The sequence below is a fragment of the Heptranchias perlo genome, chromosome 31 (assembly GCF_035084215.1).
Source record: "Heptranchias perlo isolate sHepPer1 chromosome 31, sHepPer1.hap1, whole genome shotgun sequence".
NCBI classification, from domain to species: Eukaryota; Metazoa; Chordata; class Chondrichthyes; order Hexanchiformes; family Hexanchidae; genus Heptranchias; species Heptranchias perlo.
In genome coordinates, this window is record NC_090355.1 from 33,944,825 (window position 1) to 33,960,139 (window position 15,315).

Here is a 15,315-nt window from a genome sequence, read left to right on the forward strand (position 1 = left end):
CTCAGTTAGTAGCACTTTCACCCGGTTCAGTGTTGTGGTTTCAAATCCCCCCTCTCCAGGACTTGAGCATGCAATCCGAGGCTGACACTCCAGTGCAGTACTGAGGGAGTGCTGCATTGTCGGAGGTGCTGTCCTTCGGATGAGGCATTGGACTGAGAATCTGTTTTGCTTTTGGTGGATGTTAGAGATCCAGTGGCACTATTTGAAGGAGAACAGCAAGTTCTCCCACTGTCCTGGTCAACATTCCTCCCTCAACTACCCAAAATAGATTAACTGGTCATTCATCTCACTGCAATTTGTGATTTCTTGCTGCGTACAAAATGGCTATCACACATCCCTGCTCTTCAAAGTAATTCATTGTACATGAAGCACTTTGAGACATAAGACACTGTATAAATGCTAGCCCTTTTTTAAAAAAAAATGTTTGAGATCTCACTTGTGGCGTAGATGATGTAAAGACGGCGTGTGTGTGCGCGTATAGACGGCGTGTGTGTGCGTATAGACGAGCCACTTCCCTGCATGTGTTTTGTAAAGTGCAGGCTGCACTGTGGGCTCAACATTCCACACATGCATAAGCCTGGCCATGACATTTTGGACAGCGCACTTGCAGAGTATTGACATCATAACACCGTTCTGAAGACAACAGAAAAACTTGTGTGCGGCAGTGTCACCATTGGTGCATTTACTGGGTCCAACAAGACCTGCTGCTGGTCAACAAGAACCCGCCAGGGTTATACTGACATGGCCGCTGACCGCTGGAGACCGGAGCTGCTGGAGCCAGGTGGCTGAAGTGCGAGATATCTTCTAAAAGCTCATTTTTCTTGTACCAAAAATCTCTGCTTAATCTACCAACTACTGAACAACTATCCTGAGGCAAGTTATTTCCAGCTTTTATGAGCTGACAAACAAAATAACTCACCACCTTATATGTAGTGTCAGTGTATTTATCCCTTTCTCTCCATTTCTTTTAAAGAAAGGAAAGAACTTTCATTTATATATCGTGCTTTTCACAACCTCAGGACGTCCCAAAGTGGTTCATAGCCAATGAAGTACTTTTTGAAGTGTAGTAACTGTTGTAATGTAGGGAAAGTAGCAGCCAATTTGCGCACAGCAAGATCCCACAAACAGCAGTGAAATAAATGTCAAGATAATCTGTTTCAGATGTTTTAGAAAAACTACATCCTGTGCCTCTCGCAGCTCTTGTTACTCTTCCTCCCTGGATCAGCTTCTCCTTCAAATCCAAAGTGTACTATCCTTCTCAAAGCCTAATGCTTCTATCTTCTGCCTGTAATAACATTAACAACAATTACTTGCATTTATATATCGCCTTTAACGTAGTAAAACGTCCCAAGGTGCTTCACGGGAGCGTTATCAGACAAAATTTGAGGCTGAGCCACATGAGATGTTAGGACAGGTGACCAAAAGCTTGGTCAAAGAGATAGGTTTTAAGGAGCATCTTAAAGGAGGAGAGAGAGTTGGAGAGGTTTAGGGAGGGAATTCCAGAGCTTAGGGCCTAGGCAGCTGAAGGCACAGCCACCAATGGTGGAGTGATTAAAATCGGGGATGCGCAAGAGGCAAGAATTGGAGGAGCGCAGAGATCTCGGAGGATTGTAGGGCTGGAGGAGGTCACAGAGATAGGGAGGGGCAAGGCCATGGGGGGGATTTGAAAACAAGGATGAGAATTTTAAAATTGATGCATTCCCAGACCAGGAGCCAGTGTCGGTCAGCGAGCACGGGGTGATGGAGAACGGGACTTGGTGCGAGTTCGGATACGGGCAGCAGAAATTTGAATGAGCTCAAGTTTGTGGAGGGTGGAAGCTAGGAGGCTAGCCAGGAGAGCATTGGAATAGTTCAGTCTAGAGGTAGCAAAGGCATGGATGAGGGTTTCAGCAGCAGATGAACTGAGGCAGGGGCGGAGACCCACAACTATTCAATTGCAGTTGTTATTGCATGATTAATTTCTTCTGGTTAAAGCTCATATAAAAATGCTTGCTGAATGAAGAGATCATCTTTTGTGTGATCATCTTTTCTCTAATAAATTCCCTTCTGGCTGCCTGAAGATTTTTTTAACATGGCTCTGGTCTAAAGTCATCCCTGAGAGATGATGCTACAGTCTTGAAAATTATCTGGAAATGCTCGTCCTGATCTGTGGGTTTCACCGTTTTAATTCTTGATGTAAACGTCCACATAGCATGCATCCAGCATTGGTATCCCGGTAGCTTGCTGACAGCTTTCAACACATACGATCTGGCCATTTCTGTATTCCTCATACGCAGCACAGCTCTGTCTGTAGAGAGGCCGGCTGTGTAACTACTTACATTTATTTATAAAGCGCTCCTTGCATAAAAGAACATCTTCGAGTGCTTAACAAGGGGAGAATAGGAAGTAAAGGAATTTTGCAGAGGAGCGAGTCAGAGAGAGAGATTTTAGGAGGCTTTTGAAGGCTGGATAGAGAAGCAGCAAAGTCAAGCGGATTTGGAAGAGGGCAGGGCTGTAATGGTCTGATGGTGAACCCTGGGAGCCAGGGAACACGGAGAAATATGGAGTCAGGTTATCTCTGACCGTTTCCAAACTTACTGAATTTCCAGTGTTGTTTTGAATACTGGTAACACGTACCTCCCTTGTCTTTGCAGCTGTATGTATCTTCAGAGAGTCGTTTCAACACGTTGGCAGAGCTTGTGCACCATCACTCGACAGTGGCCGACGGACTTATCACCACCTTACACTACCCGGCTCCCAAACGCAACAAGCCCACAATTTACGGAGTCTCCCCCAATTATGACAAGTGGGAGATTGAGCGAACGGACATTACCATGAAACACAAGCTGGGCGGAGGACAGTACGGCGAGGTGTACGAGGGAGTGTGGAAGAAATACAACCTCACCGTGGCGGTGAAGACACTGAAGGTATGGCAGATTTCATTCACAGCTCCTTCACACCGAGGGGCGAAATTCCCGAGTCGCTGCTGCTTAGGCTCAAGGAATGTCGTGACGAGAATGCACTTTACAAGTTTGTAATTTAGATAAATTGTTGGCGTATCAACTGTGGCTCAGTGGGTAACGCTCTCGCCTCTGAGTCAGAAGGCCGTGGGTTCAAGTCCCCGCTTCAGACACAAGCGCAAAATCCAGGCTGACACTCCCAGTGCAGTGCTGAGGGAGTGCTGCACTGTCGGAGGTGCCGTCTTTCAGATGAGACATTAAACCGAGGCCCCGTCTGCCCCCTCAGGTGGATGTGGAAGATCCCGCGGCCACTATTTTGAAGAAGAGCAGGGGAGTTCTCCCCTGTGTCCTGGCCAATATTTATCCCTCAACCAACATCACTAAAACAGATTAACTGATCATTATTACAATTGTTGTTTGTGGGAGCTTGCTTTTGTGCAAATTGGCTGCTGCATTTCCTGCATTACAACAGAGACCTCACTTTATAAGTAATACATCGGCTGTGAAGCGTTTTGGGGCATTGTGAAGGGCGCAGTATTAAAATGAAAGTAGTCTTTCTATAAAAGTAGACATGAAGTGGATTATGTCGACCTTAATGGCCCATGCACAAACTGTTATGTGCATGTGAACAAGTTAAGAATTCATTCTTAGCTGTACAAGGTTTAATATAGCCGTTGGTAGTCATTGGTGAATTACTGCAGGGAGATGGAAAGTCACTGGACGAGTATTGTACATCCAGCAAACGGTCACGGTCAAACATAAAAGGAATACATGGAATTGTGCTGACTTCATTGAAGTCAGCACGATCCCATTATCACTAATGCTAAAGCAAAGGCAGCCCAGAATCTCTCTCTGAAATTGAAATTCTGTATTCTGAATCTAGAAATTCAATCAGTTAATTTGATCTGGCAGGTGAGTTACAAACAATTGTGTTTTATTTAATGAGTCGTCCCTTGCCATTAATTGGGACGTTTACCGCCCCCCCCCCCCCCCCCGACCAGATCCACTGCTGGAGTGCTACTTTACTGTGGCTTCATAGAATCATAGAATGGTTACTGCACAGAAGGAGGCCATTCGGCCCGTTGAGTCAGTGGCGGCTCTCTGCATTTGACATGAACCATGGAGAAATGCATCCTGTGTACTGCTGAGTCACATGTAAAAGTTGCATTTTTCTCTTCTTGGCCAATCTGAAGATGTTTCATTGTTTTACCCAAGGGATCACATCTCTGTGGATCCTGGTGATTAAAGATGAGAGACACAGTAAAGGTTGCCTGCAACCTGGCAACTCACCAAATTAATCTTGGTTGTTTGTGTGTTTTATTTCCCAAGGTGTGGGATGTCATTGTTGGGAAATGGAACACTTTCCAAGTTAGGGGCCCCGTGTCAACACTGAACAGTCCCGGGTCAGGAGTAGCACAGCCAGGTGTCGAGTAAAGCTCCCTATTACTCTGCTTCAACAATGGACTCCACCCAAGCCTCAGAAGAGCACCACCGTGGGAGGGAGCGAGCCGTTTTCCAGGGGTGGCAAGAGAGGATGGGTGTTCAAGGGACAGGAAAGGGATCCGTAAGAGGAACAGAAGAAGAAAGTGACTTGAGAGATCTAGGGGGCATCGTCTCAGGATAAGGGGTCGGCCGTTTAGGACTGAGATGAGGAGAAATTTCTTCACTCAGGGTTGTGAATCTTTGGAATTCTCTACCCCGGAGGGCTGTGGATGTTGAGTTGTTGAGTATATTCGAGACTGAGATCGATGGATTTTTGGACTCTAGGGGAATGAAGGGACGTGGGGATCGGACGGGAAAGTGGAGTTGAGATCGAAGGTCAGCCATGATCTTATTGAATGTTCCAGGGGTCGTACGGCCAACTCCTGCTCCTATTTCTTATTTTCTTGTGTTGAAATGGGCCTTCAAGGAGGCAGGGCCTTGTGATGACGAGGCCGAGGGTTGGGGGAGAAAAAGAGAGCAGGAAAATCAGGGACGGGTCATGGTGAGTTCAGGTGGTTAGAATTGCCAAGGATAAGGAATCAATCAGTGCATGACTGAGGACAGAATAGAAGAGAGATTGGTTTAATTGTAATAAATATTTTTATAAATGTACATAGATTATTGGAGAACATTGCAAAGGAAATTGACAATAAACTGGTTCGTGTGGCTTAACCTTCCATGGGGAAATTCCGGGCGTGTCACTGTTTCTACTCTGCCAGTGCACAGGAATGATGTATGTTGAGCCAGAACACACAGTAACCAACCTGGGCGTACAATGAGGGCATGAATTGCTCGATAAAGAGGGATTACAGAGCAGTAGTTTTTAAATATATCTGTCCCCAGACAAAGTTAACACTTGCACTTGGAGGAGGTGCTGAGATGCATTGGGGATCCTGGTTAGTTGGGGGCTGGAGTGCCACTACCTGCTGTACTTCAACAGGTCTGTCAACTCTCTCACAGGGGGAGTCTTGTACAAGACATTGGAATCTCCTGCCAACCCCCCAGGATCGCAATTTCCTGCCTGCACTGTGCTGGTAAATCCTGGCTTTACAGTTTTCTTTTGTTACCTCCAGGCTCAACTATTCCAATGCTCTCCTGGCCGGCCTCCCGTCTTCCACCCTCCATAAACTTGAGCTCATCCAAAACTCTGCTGACCCATCTTAACCCGTACCAAGTCTCGTTCACCCATCACCCCCTGTGCTCGTTGACCTACATTGGCTCCTGGTCCACCGACGCATTAAATTTAAAATTCTCATCCTTGTGTCCAAATCCCTCCACGGCCTCGCCCCCTCCATATCTGAATATCCTCCACCAGGCCTACAGCCGACCGAGAATGCTGCGCTCCTCCAACTCTGGCCTCTTGTGCATCCTGCGCTCCACCATTGGCGGCCGTGCCTTCAGCTGTCTCGGCCTTGAGCTTTGGAATTTCCTCCTTAAACCTCTCCTCCTCTCTGCACCTCTCTCCTGCTTTAAGACACTCCTTAAAACCTACCTCTTCGACCAAACTTTTAGTCACCCATCCTAATATCCCCCCTTCTTTGGCTCGGTGTTAATTTTTGCCTGATAACGCTCTTCTGAAGCGCCTTGGGACGTTTTACCACATTAAAATTGCTGTATAAATGCAGGTGGTTGTTGTTTTGGTTTATTTTACTGGAGTGTGAGAGAAAGAAAAGAAGCTGTATGGAAGTGCCACTTTCCCAGACTCTCAGAACCAGTAATTGTTTCCTATTGAAGCTATAGGACCTGTGTAATTAATAGTGGACTTTCACTAGCGCCATGGATTCTGGGCAAGCTGTGCCTCCATAGCATTCTGACCATTGATGCAGAAAGCAAAATAATCTATAATAGCATCTCTTGTATCTGTAGCCAGTCAGGCTTTGAAGACTGAAATAGCAAATTATAAAAGCAGAAAATTAGAACACGGCAAGAGATGTGGTGAAAGGGATGGTCAAAAAGAGAAGGGACAAGGGGAGGGAGAATGAAACAGTGAGACAAATATACATTATTGACCTGAAAGGATACTTTATTTTCTATTTTAGTCAGTTTATTTCAAATATGAACACTTAGTTTGGTTAATAAGTCTTGGAAGACATGGCTCTACACAATTAAAATACACAAGTCTACATTGCGACTGTAAATACACTCCTGTAAATGACGATGATCTAAACAAGGAAAACTTACAGTAAAGACAGCAGTGAACAGTGAAGAATGGAATGTGCCAAGGCTCATGATGCAATTTGTGGTTCTGTCCAGTTAAATTCTTTATTGAAAGATGCAATGTTTTTCGAACATGTTCTGCTGCAGATGTGCTTCCTGCTGTAAGGAGTAATTCAGAAAATTTTTATTCTATTTTAATCCTCATTTTATCAGACCAATACAATTCAAAGTAACATTATGTGGATAGAGTTATACAGCACGGATAGAGGCCCTTCGGCCCATCGTGTCCGCGCCGGCCATCAGCCCTGTCTACTCTAATCCCATATTCCAGCATTTGGTCCGTAGCCTTGTATGCTATGGCATTTCAAGTGCTCATCCAAATGCTTCTTGAATGTGGATCACTGTGTTACTTTTAGAGCAGTGACCTTTGATCCCACACCTAAAGAATAGTCGAACCATGCCTCACAAGGTATAAGACATTCAACATTACTACTGACTTCATTTACAATCCTTATTGATCACCACTTAAAACCACAAGAAACACCTATCGTAGCATCACACTGTACCTCAGTTAGCCTCATTATGCCAATTGTACCATGATTAGTTGCTACAGTGTTGGAAGCAGGAGGCAGGTTTTCAGTTGCTGTGAGGTTGAGGAAGGCAGGGGTCCGTGCGTGTACTGGTGTATGAATCAAGATAGCCTGTTTTTTACATTCATTAATATGAGCACTCCCTGAACCCGTTTAACTTGATAAAACATATCCACGTGACAGTCACTGCACCTCAGAGTAATTCACTATCAGTATAGTGCTTCAAGGTGTTTGGTATGACATGAGACTGTACTTTATAAATACAGGTCTTTCTATTAGTGTTTGTGGAAGGGCCTCACACCAGCTGCTTTTATACCACGGACGGTGCCTATCCTCCCTGGTATGAGACTACTTCTTCCCAGTGATTTCTGTTGGGTGTTTGGCTGTTAGGATTTTTTTGTAGTTATCAGGGGACACAACTCAGTTGCTGAAGTGACTCACAGCAGTAATAGGCCAGCCATCTGGGATTAAAATACAGACAAGCACCCTGCACAATAGAGACAGCTCGCTGCTTTTAACCAAGCTCTTGGCTTGAGTGTGCGGCTTTCTCGTGACTGAAAATCTCTCCGTGTGGATTTGCCCAGTGTTGCCAGCCTGGTTTCTGCCTCTCCTGAGTCTCTGATCTGGTTGGCCTATCTGAGGGTTTATGACACCAGACCTCGAGCAATTCAGCCCTTCGGATTCTGACCCTCAACCAAAAGTGAAGAGTACGTGACGAGAGAGGGGAATGCCCGTTAGCAAACTTCAACAAAAATCCAATTTGAAAGACTGTCGTGTAGTCCCCAGTTGTGTGACATGACCTTACTAAGTGTGTCATGAGCCCCACCTAGTGTTGTACTTGTGCATAACATTACCATGTCGCACTTGGTTGAATCATATATATGAGTTAAATATAGTGATAGGTAGAAATTCTGTTGTGTAGTGCAGTCTGTACACTGTATAATCTGGTGCAGTGGACTGACAAATTCGATTTTTTTTTTTTTACTTATTTCTCATAATGCAGCAGTGTCGCTGCTTGGATTTCAGTGGGTGAAACATTTTTTATTATATGTCTACTTGAGCTGTGAGGATTACCCTAAAGAGCAATAAGAGATTGCAGATTTCATCCTCCCAGATTTGCGTTCCGTCTAGAGAGTGTATTGAGTAGGTTGGCTGTGGCAGCAATTTGAGGTGAAGAATTAAGTGTCAGGCAAGAAGTGTTGATGCAACATTACAAGAGAATCGGCTTCATCCTGTACAGTGGAACCTCGATTGTCCACCATGATGGAGAGTCCCTGGTTTTTGGTGGATAATTGAGAGTCTTCATATTGAACTCCTCCACTTAAAATTATGGTTTCCCTTTTCCCGAACTAACACAACAACTTGCATTTAACGCAGTAAAACGCAGCCCAAGTTGCGAATAAGGAGAAAGCTGACAATAATTTTCAGCTTTAACAAACAATTTTCACATGTCAGCTACCCGATGTGTCGATCACTTTTAAGACCCATGCTGAAATGGAGCTGGACAGATGATTTACATTTGAACTGTTGACTTAATCGAACTGCAGCCACCCATTGAATAGTCAGTTTCAGCTGAGTTCCATTACACAGCCTGTTGCAATGAAATTTAATATATGAGAAACTTCCCAACAACTTTGATTGTGGGAGAACAAGTTCCGTTATCCTCACTTGCATGCAAGATCAACTGTGGCATTGGAGAATTGTTCTAGCATTCCACTGGTCATCTGCCCGAGTTTGCGGATACTTAGGTAATCAGTGTTCTACTGTAGCATGTTGGTGCCAATCCACCAAATAGCCGAAGTTATAGCATTGGTACAAGATCTATTAGAGTCAAGCTATGCTGTATGGATAGCTGAGAAGTACCCGGAAGGGCTCAAACCTAATAAAATAGCTAACTAAGTCACTGTTCCAGTTGGTAGAGATCAGTTATGATAAGCTTGGCTCAGTGATAACACTCTAGATGCAGAGTCAGAAGGTTGTTGGTTCAAACCCTACTCCAGGACTTGAGCATGTAATCTAGGCTGACACTTCAGTGGCACCATCTTTCGGACGAGACGTTAAACAGAAGCCCCATTTGCCTCTTTAGGTGAACATAAAGGATCCCCTGACACTATTGATCGAAGATCAGGGGAGTTCTCCCAGTGTCCTGGCCAACATTTGTCCCTTAATCAACAACCACCGGCAACAGATTAACTGGTCATTTATCTAATTGTTGTTTGTGGGACCTTACTGTGTGCAAATTGGCAGTCACATCTGCTTATAAAATAACAAGAGACTGCACTTCAAAGAGTACTTTGTTGGCTATGAAGCGCTTTGGGATATCCCGAGGACATGAAAGGCGCTATATAAATGCACGTACATTTTTTCGATTTCAGCAATCTATCTCTGTGCCATAACCACTTTGAAGATGGGAGAAAAGTAAAGTCCTCAGTGTTAACTAAAACAGAAAAAGCTGGAAATACTCAGCAGGTCGGCAGCACCTGTGGGGAAACAGTCAGATGGTAACTTTGGCAGTGTACCTCATTTATAAGAATGCAGGACTCTAGATTTGTATTCAAATTCATAAAGTACGCATCAATACTGCTAGGACTCTCCTAGTACCCGAGTGTGAAATGCTCAGTGAAACATTTTGCAGATGCAAATTCAGTTGGTATCGTCCAACTCCTGGAATTTATAATGATCTGTTATTAGTGGTAGCCTAGCACTTGTGATGCTATTTTCCTGTCAGTGAAAATCAGTGGAAAGGTGGACAAGCAGTGTATAATATCCTCTTTTGTAGCCTTGTTAACTTTTCGTTTTTAAAATTTCTCACAGTATTCATTTAGGATGCATTTTACAAGTTTAGCATTGGCATCAAGGAGTTTCAGCTAAACCTGTGCAGTGTAATTCGGGTCTTGTGGCCTGAACCAACTCCAAAGTGAAGCTGGGACACTCTGTCCTCAAAATAGTCTCGCTTTGCTTCGCTCAAGTGTCAGGCCAGGCCCTAATCCCAGATGCAGGCAGCGTTGCGTGGTAACAGGGTCAGTGCAGTGTGAATATAAGTGTCCCTGCATGTCAGCTTATAACGTCTTAAGTTCAAATGCTATGTGTCAGCTAAACAGTATCCTGTTTTAACATAGGGCAGTTGCTGTGTCCTGTATAAGCACGTACAATGCTGGTAATATTTTCTAATTACACTGTTAACTTCCTTAACACAGCTTCCCTGTTTTGCACTGTGCATCACAGTTTCAGAACAAATGAGCCTTCAGAGACCATTGCACCCTTTAAGAGAAAACATTTAAAGCAGAGGAAAGTACAGGACTGGGGAGAGAGCGGGGCAGTGGGATTCGTTTTGGGTTGCTCGAGCAAAGAACCAGCACAGACCTGATGGGCCGAATGACCGCGTGTGCTGGTTCTAAATGAGCTGGTTCCTTTGGAGAAGCTTTTTGAGCTGCACACATCAAATTTATGACTTCACCAATTAGTTAGTTATTGAAGGTGTTTTACTGACTTCCAAATAATTAGTAATCTATGAATGTAACCTGGCTGCGAGTTAGTTCCCCCGGTTACTGCACATTTCTTCAAAGTGTAGCATTTGGTTGATTCAAGTAAGGACAGACCTGACTTATGGGCAGGGTGTGGAACCAGTCTCACCATAACCCTGGTTATTTTATGTTGGGCTCCTGCATCAAAGCCTGTTATATGGACCTGCTTGTTTGTCCACAAATTCAGTGGTTCCTGTTATGTTTTACTTGAATTAAATCAGGTGTGTGTGTGTGTGTGTGGTTTCAATGCATTCGTCCCCAGGACAAATATGCATCAGTGACATCAATGGATGTTTCAGTATATTGACCGCACAGTGTCAACAGGGAACAGAATCTTGTGGATAACGACCTTGATGGATTATTGCAGACATCGGCGTGAGAATAGAATTGATAGGACACCGCCATGTGTGGTCGCCTTGTGTTTATTGTACTGGACTAGGAATCAGAGGTTCAAATTCCACCTCGACTCAAAATAAACATGGTAATTTGTGGGCTAGCACCAGAAAATGACAATGGGAGTTGCCGGATTGTCCTATAAACTGCCGTCTCTATGTGGCCGGGCCTACATGTGAGACCAGTCCCACACTATGTGGTTCACTCTTGATGCCTTCCCTACGACTAGGATTGGGCAATAAATACTGCCCTTGCCAGTGTTGCCCACATGCCGAGAACAAATAAACATTACCACATGGCAGCACCATCCACCCACGTCCGTTTTACTAACCGCATAAAGTTCCACTCCACTCAGCAGTGCGAAGGGTTTCCCACAGTCCGCAGTGCAGAAATAGGAGTTCTTATGAAATGATTGTAGTAAAGGCAGCTCAGGTTTTTTTTTTGGTGGGTCAAGGAGTGTCTGTAGGGCACACGGTGAAGGTGCCGTACTCAGGGCAGCAATGGTAATGGGGTAAGATTGGGGAAAAGTACTCAGTGTCAACATAAGTAGAGATCCAACAGTAATCGTGGTCAGCCAGTGCCATCCGCACTTGGTTTAACTGGTCACTCACTACTGTTTGTGTGTTCTTGTGCACAAACTGGCTGCCGTTTCAAAGTAACTCATTTCGTGTGACATGTTTTGAGATATTTCTAACACAGGATAAGGTGTTGTATAAATGTGAGTCTTTTCATAGAATCATACAGCACAGAAGGAGGCCATTCGGCCCATTGTGCCTGTGCCGGCTCTTTGAAAGAGCTATCCAATTAGTCCCACTCCCCTATTCATTCCCCATTGCCCTGTAAATTTTTCCTTTTCAAGTTTATATCCAATTCCCTTTTGAAAGTTACTATTGAATCTGTTTCCACCGCCCTTTTAGGCAGTGCATTCCAGATCATCATAACTCGCTGCGTAAAAATAATTTCTCCTCATCTCTCCCCTGGTTGTTTTGCCAAAGGGAATGTTAAGCAGAATTCAAATTTCATTCATTTACAGTCAGTGATTTGTTTAAAATATAACATGTTTCACTTAGTTCTTGAAACATTTGCCTGAGGAAGGAGAAAATCTCCGAAAGCTTGTGAATTTAAAATAAAATTGCTGGACTATAACTTGGTGTTGTAAAATTGTTTACAATTGTCAACCCCAGTCCATCACCGGCATCTCCACATCATCACTTAGTTCTGGGATTGTAACCTTCATGCATGTATTCCAGATTTCACTGTAACTTGCTGTGTGTACATTCACTGTATATAACCGTTCATTATATTAATCTTGTAAACAAAAGTCTGCAGCAAAAGGCAGAATATATTCTTTGCAAGGAAAAGGCACTGCTATTTCAGTTACAGAACTGAGTGAATCACAGGCGATGCATTCGAGATTGACCCTGCACCTGCTGTACTCTCTTGTCACGGCACAACAAAGAACTTTGGCAGAGGTTGCATCGAGCTCTATATTTTTTTTTGTGTGTGCGGTACCAGTAGCCCTGCACCCCTGATCCTCCGTACCTAATGCAGAGCTGTTCTCTTTCCCCAGGAAGATACTATGGAAGTGGAAGAGTTCTTGAAAGAAGCTGCAGTTATGAAGGAAATTAAGCATCCCAATCTGGTACAGCTGCTAGGTAAGTGAGTGCAGGTGAGGTGACTCACACCAATGCAAGTGTTTGAGCACTCTGCTTTTTAGGAAGAAAGATCATCTCCAATGATTCCATGTCCTCCCCCCAAAAAAAAAATTTAAATACAAAATAAGGAGGTATAAAGTTAGGGTTATAAATAAAAGCATTGGGGAGGGGGGTTTAGAAGCAACTTATTTTTACGCAGACTGTTACTGGGTTTTGGAATGCATTACCAGAAGGGGTGCTACAGGAGCTCAGTCAGTCATGGCATTGAAGAGGGAACTGATAAGTACTTGAAGGAAGATATTAAAGGGTGCAAGGAAAGGGTAGGGGAATGAGATTAGAGTAAATGGCTCCAATGTAGAGCTAACACTAGCACAGGCCTTCTGTAAACCTATTACAGAATAACTGTGACTGCAGATTGTATGAGATTGGATTTAAGTAGACAAACCTGTGTCCTGAGTACTGAAGTATCATTGTGGATAATAAACTACTTACGCTGACAGCAATCATGAAATACATTGAACTTGGTTACCATTGCATTCATTACATCCCATTTAATTCGCTAGACGCAGGTGTTGCTGTGAAACCTTGCATACCAAACATGGTCTTCGACCCATGAAATGTTAAACCACATAAGTCTGCAGTGTATCCTGTGACTAAATTCCTCGATAGTCTGTGGTTTTACGTCTTTAGTTATTTTTGTAGGAGATGTTTACATCCTACTAATAGAACAATTCACTGTAACGAAGAACTGTACGTTACAGCAGTCAACTACTGGATGCATCTTCAGTTAGGAGCACAAGAGAGCTCCTAGATGAGAAATGGCCATTTTAGCTTTTCGAAGCTTTTAGCTTGCAAGAAATACCCATAAAATCATTTTTGTGAATCACCCTTTGAGATCATGTGTTTAATTTTGGTCTCTTTCTTAGAAAGGATGTAGAGTTCATACAATCATATAGAACAGAAGGAAGCCATTCGGCCCATCTTGCTATCCAGTTAGTCCCACTCCCCTACTCTTTCCCCAGAGCCCTGCAGATTTTTCTCCATCGTGTATTTATCTAATTTCCTTTTGAAAGTTACTACTGAATCTGCTCCGACCGCTCTTTCAGGCAGCGCATTCCAGATCATCATAACTCGCTGCTTAAAAAAAAAAATTCTCCTCATCTCACCTCTGGTTCTTTTGCCAATTACCTTAAATCTGTGTCCTCTGATTACCATCCCTCCTGTCACTGGAAACAGTTTCTCTTTATTTACTCCATCAAAATCCTTCATAATTTTGAATGCCTCTATTAAATCTCCCTTCAATCTTCTCTGCTCTAAGGAGAACAACCCCAGCTTCTCTAGTTATCGGAGGGAGTCCAGGGGAATCTGCAGAGCTGATGTCTGAACTTAGAGGGCTGGGTTATGAGGAACGATTGCTGACTCTGAGTTTTGAGAAGAGCAGGTTGAGAGGGGACATGATGGGGGTCTTCAAAATGTTCAGGGTTATGGAGAAATTAAATCCAGGAAGGTTCTTCTGGTGGGCACTGGATTCGAGGACTGGGGGGATTCAGGTTAAAGTTATCAAAAGAAAGCAAGAAATTGAGTCAATTTTTTTTCAAGTAAGAGGGCAATAGAATTGGGGAACAGATTACCAACAACTTGATGGAACAGCTGGTCTTTTTCTGTCCGTCATTTTTGTACGTTCGTAACGAAGGGGGAACAGAAAACCAAAGCAGGATTTTTTTTTAAAAAGGACTGATGAATTCCTGTTCGGAAAGGGGATACAGAATTGTTAGTTCTGGAATCACAGCCAGGAACCCGATGGGAGATTTGGAAGAATAGGCTACATGGAATACTCGTTCTCAGCTCAAAACTTTGCAATGTTACGATAGGGAAGTCGTCTTTCAAACCCTGGAATGTTGTGTCCCATTTTATAACAAAAAAAGTTGGGGAACGAATATTTTATCAGAGACAAAACTCCATTAAAATGCCTTAGAGTGTATTTTTTGGACTGAGTTTATGTTCTCAAGTTGGTGCTGAGCAATAGGCCACTCTTCCAGCTGGGAACATCTGTATTTGAACACCGTGTCGAATGTTAGTAACACACTTAACGATGAGTGTTTTCTGTCATTTCCCCCCAAGGTGTATGTACTCGGGAGCCTCCATTTTACATCATCACAGAGTTTATGACTCACGGTAACCTCCTGGATTACTTGCGTGATTGCAACAAGGAGGAGGTGAATGCTGTTGTGCTGCTATATATGGCAACTCAGATATCCTCTGCGATGGAGTACTTGGAGAAGAAAAATTTCATTCACAGGTACCCCGTCCTAGTATGCGAGAATCTTATTAGGGTGTGATTAATTTTGCCGTGTGGGATTGTGATTCACTGCAGCAAGTTGTTACGCTTCAAATTTACTTTTAAACGCCAACTCCTTGTAGAATAGAACACAGCATTGAAGATTGTGCCTTGAACACTTTAGCCAGTTATTTCTGATTGTTGCTGTTTTCGCCATTGGTAAACCATTCACAACAAAGTGAGTATTGACACCACCGTGTCAGCCAATGAGTTGGAGGTGGGGCGGGACTTACGGCA

The 15,315-nt window shown here is 43.7% G+C and overlaps 1 protein-coding gene across 7 annotated transcripts in view; it reads left to right on the top strand.

Moving 5' to 3' along the window:
• abl1 (c-abl oncogene 1, non-receptor tyrosine kinase) overlaps nt 1-15,315 on the top strand; it is a 149,112-nt gene that overhangs the window by 112,114 nt on the left and 21,683 nt on the right. For all 7 annotated transcript variants that reach the window (XR_010958148.1, XM_067969932.1, XM_067969934.1 and 4 more), the window contains exons 4-6: nt 2,634-2,906; nt 12,656-12,740; nt 14,862-15,039. Coding sequence is in view for 6 of the 7 variants with exons in the window: in XM_067969932.1 (XP_067826033.1) it covers nt 2,634-2,906; nt 12,656-12,740; nt 14,862-15,039 (536 nt within the window). In the remaining variant the exon portion in view is untranslated. The remainder of the gene's footprint in view (nt 1-2,633; nt 2,907-12,655; nt 12,741-14,861; nt 15,040-15,315) is intronic.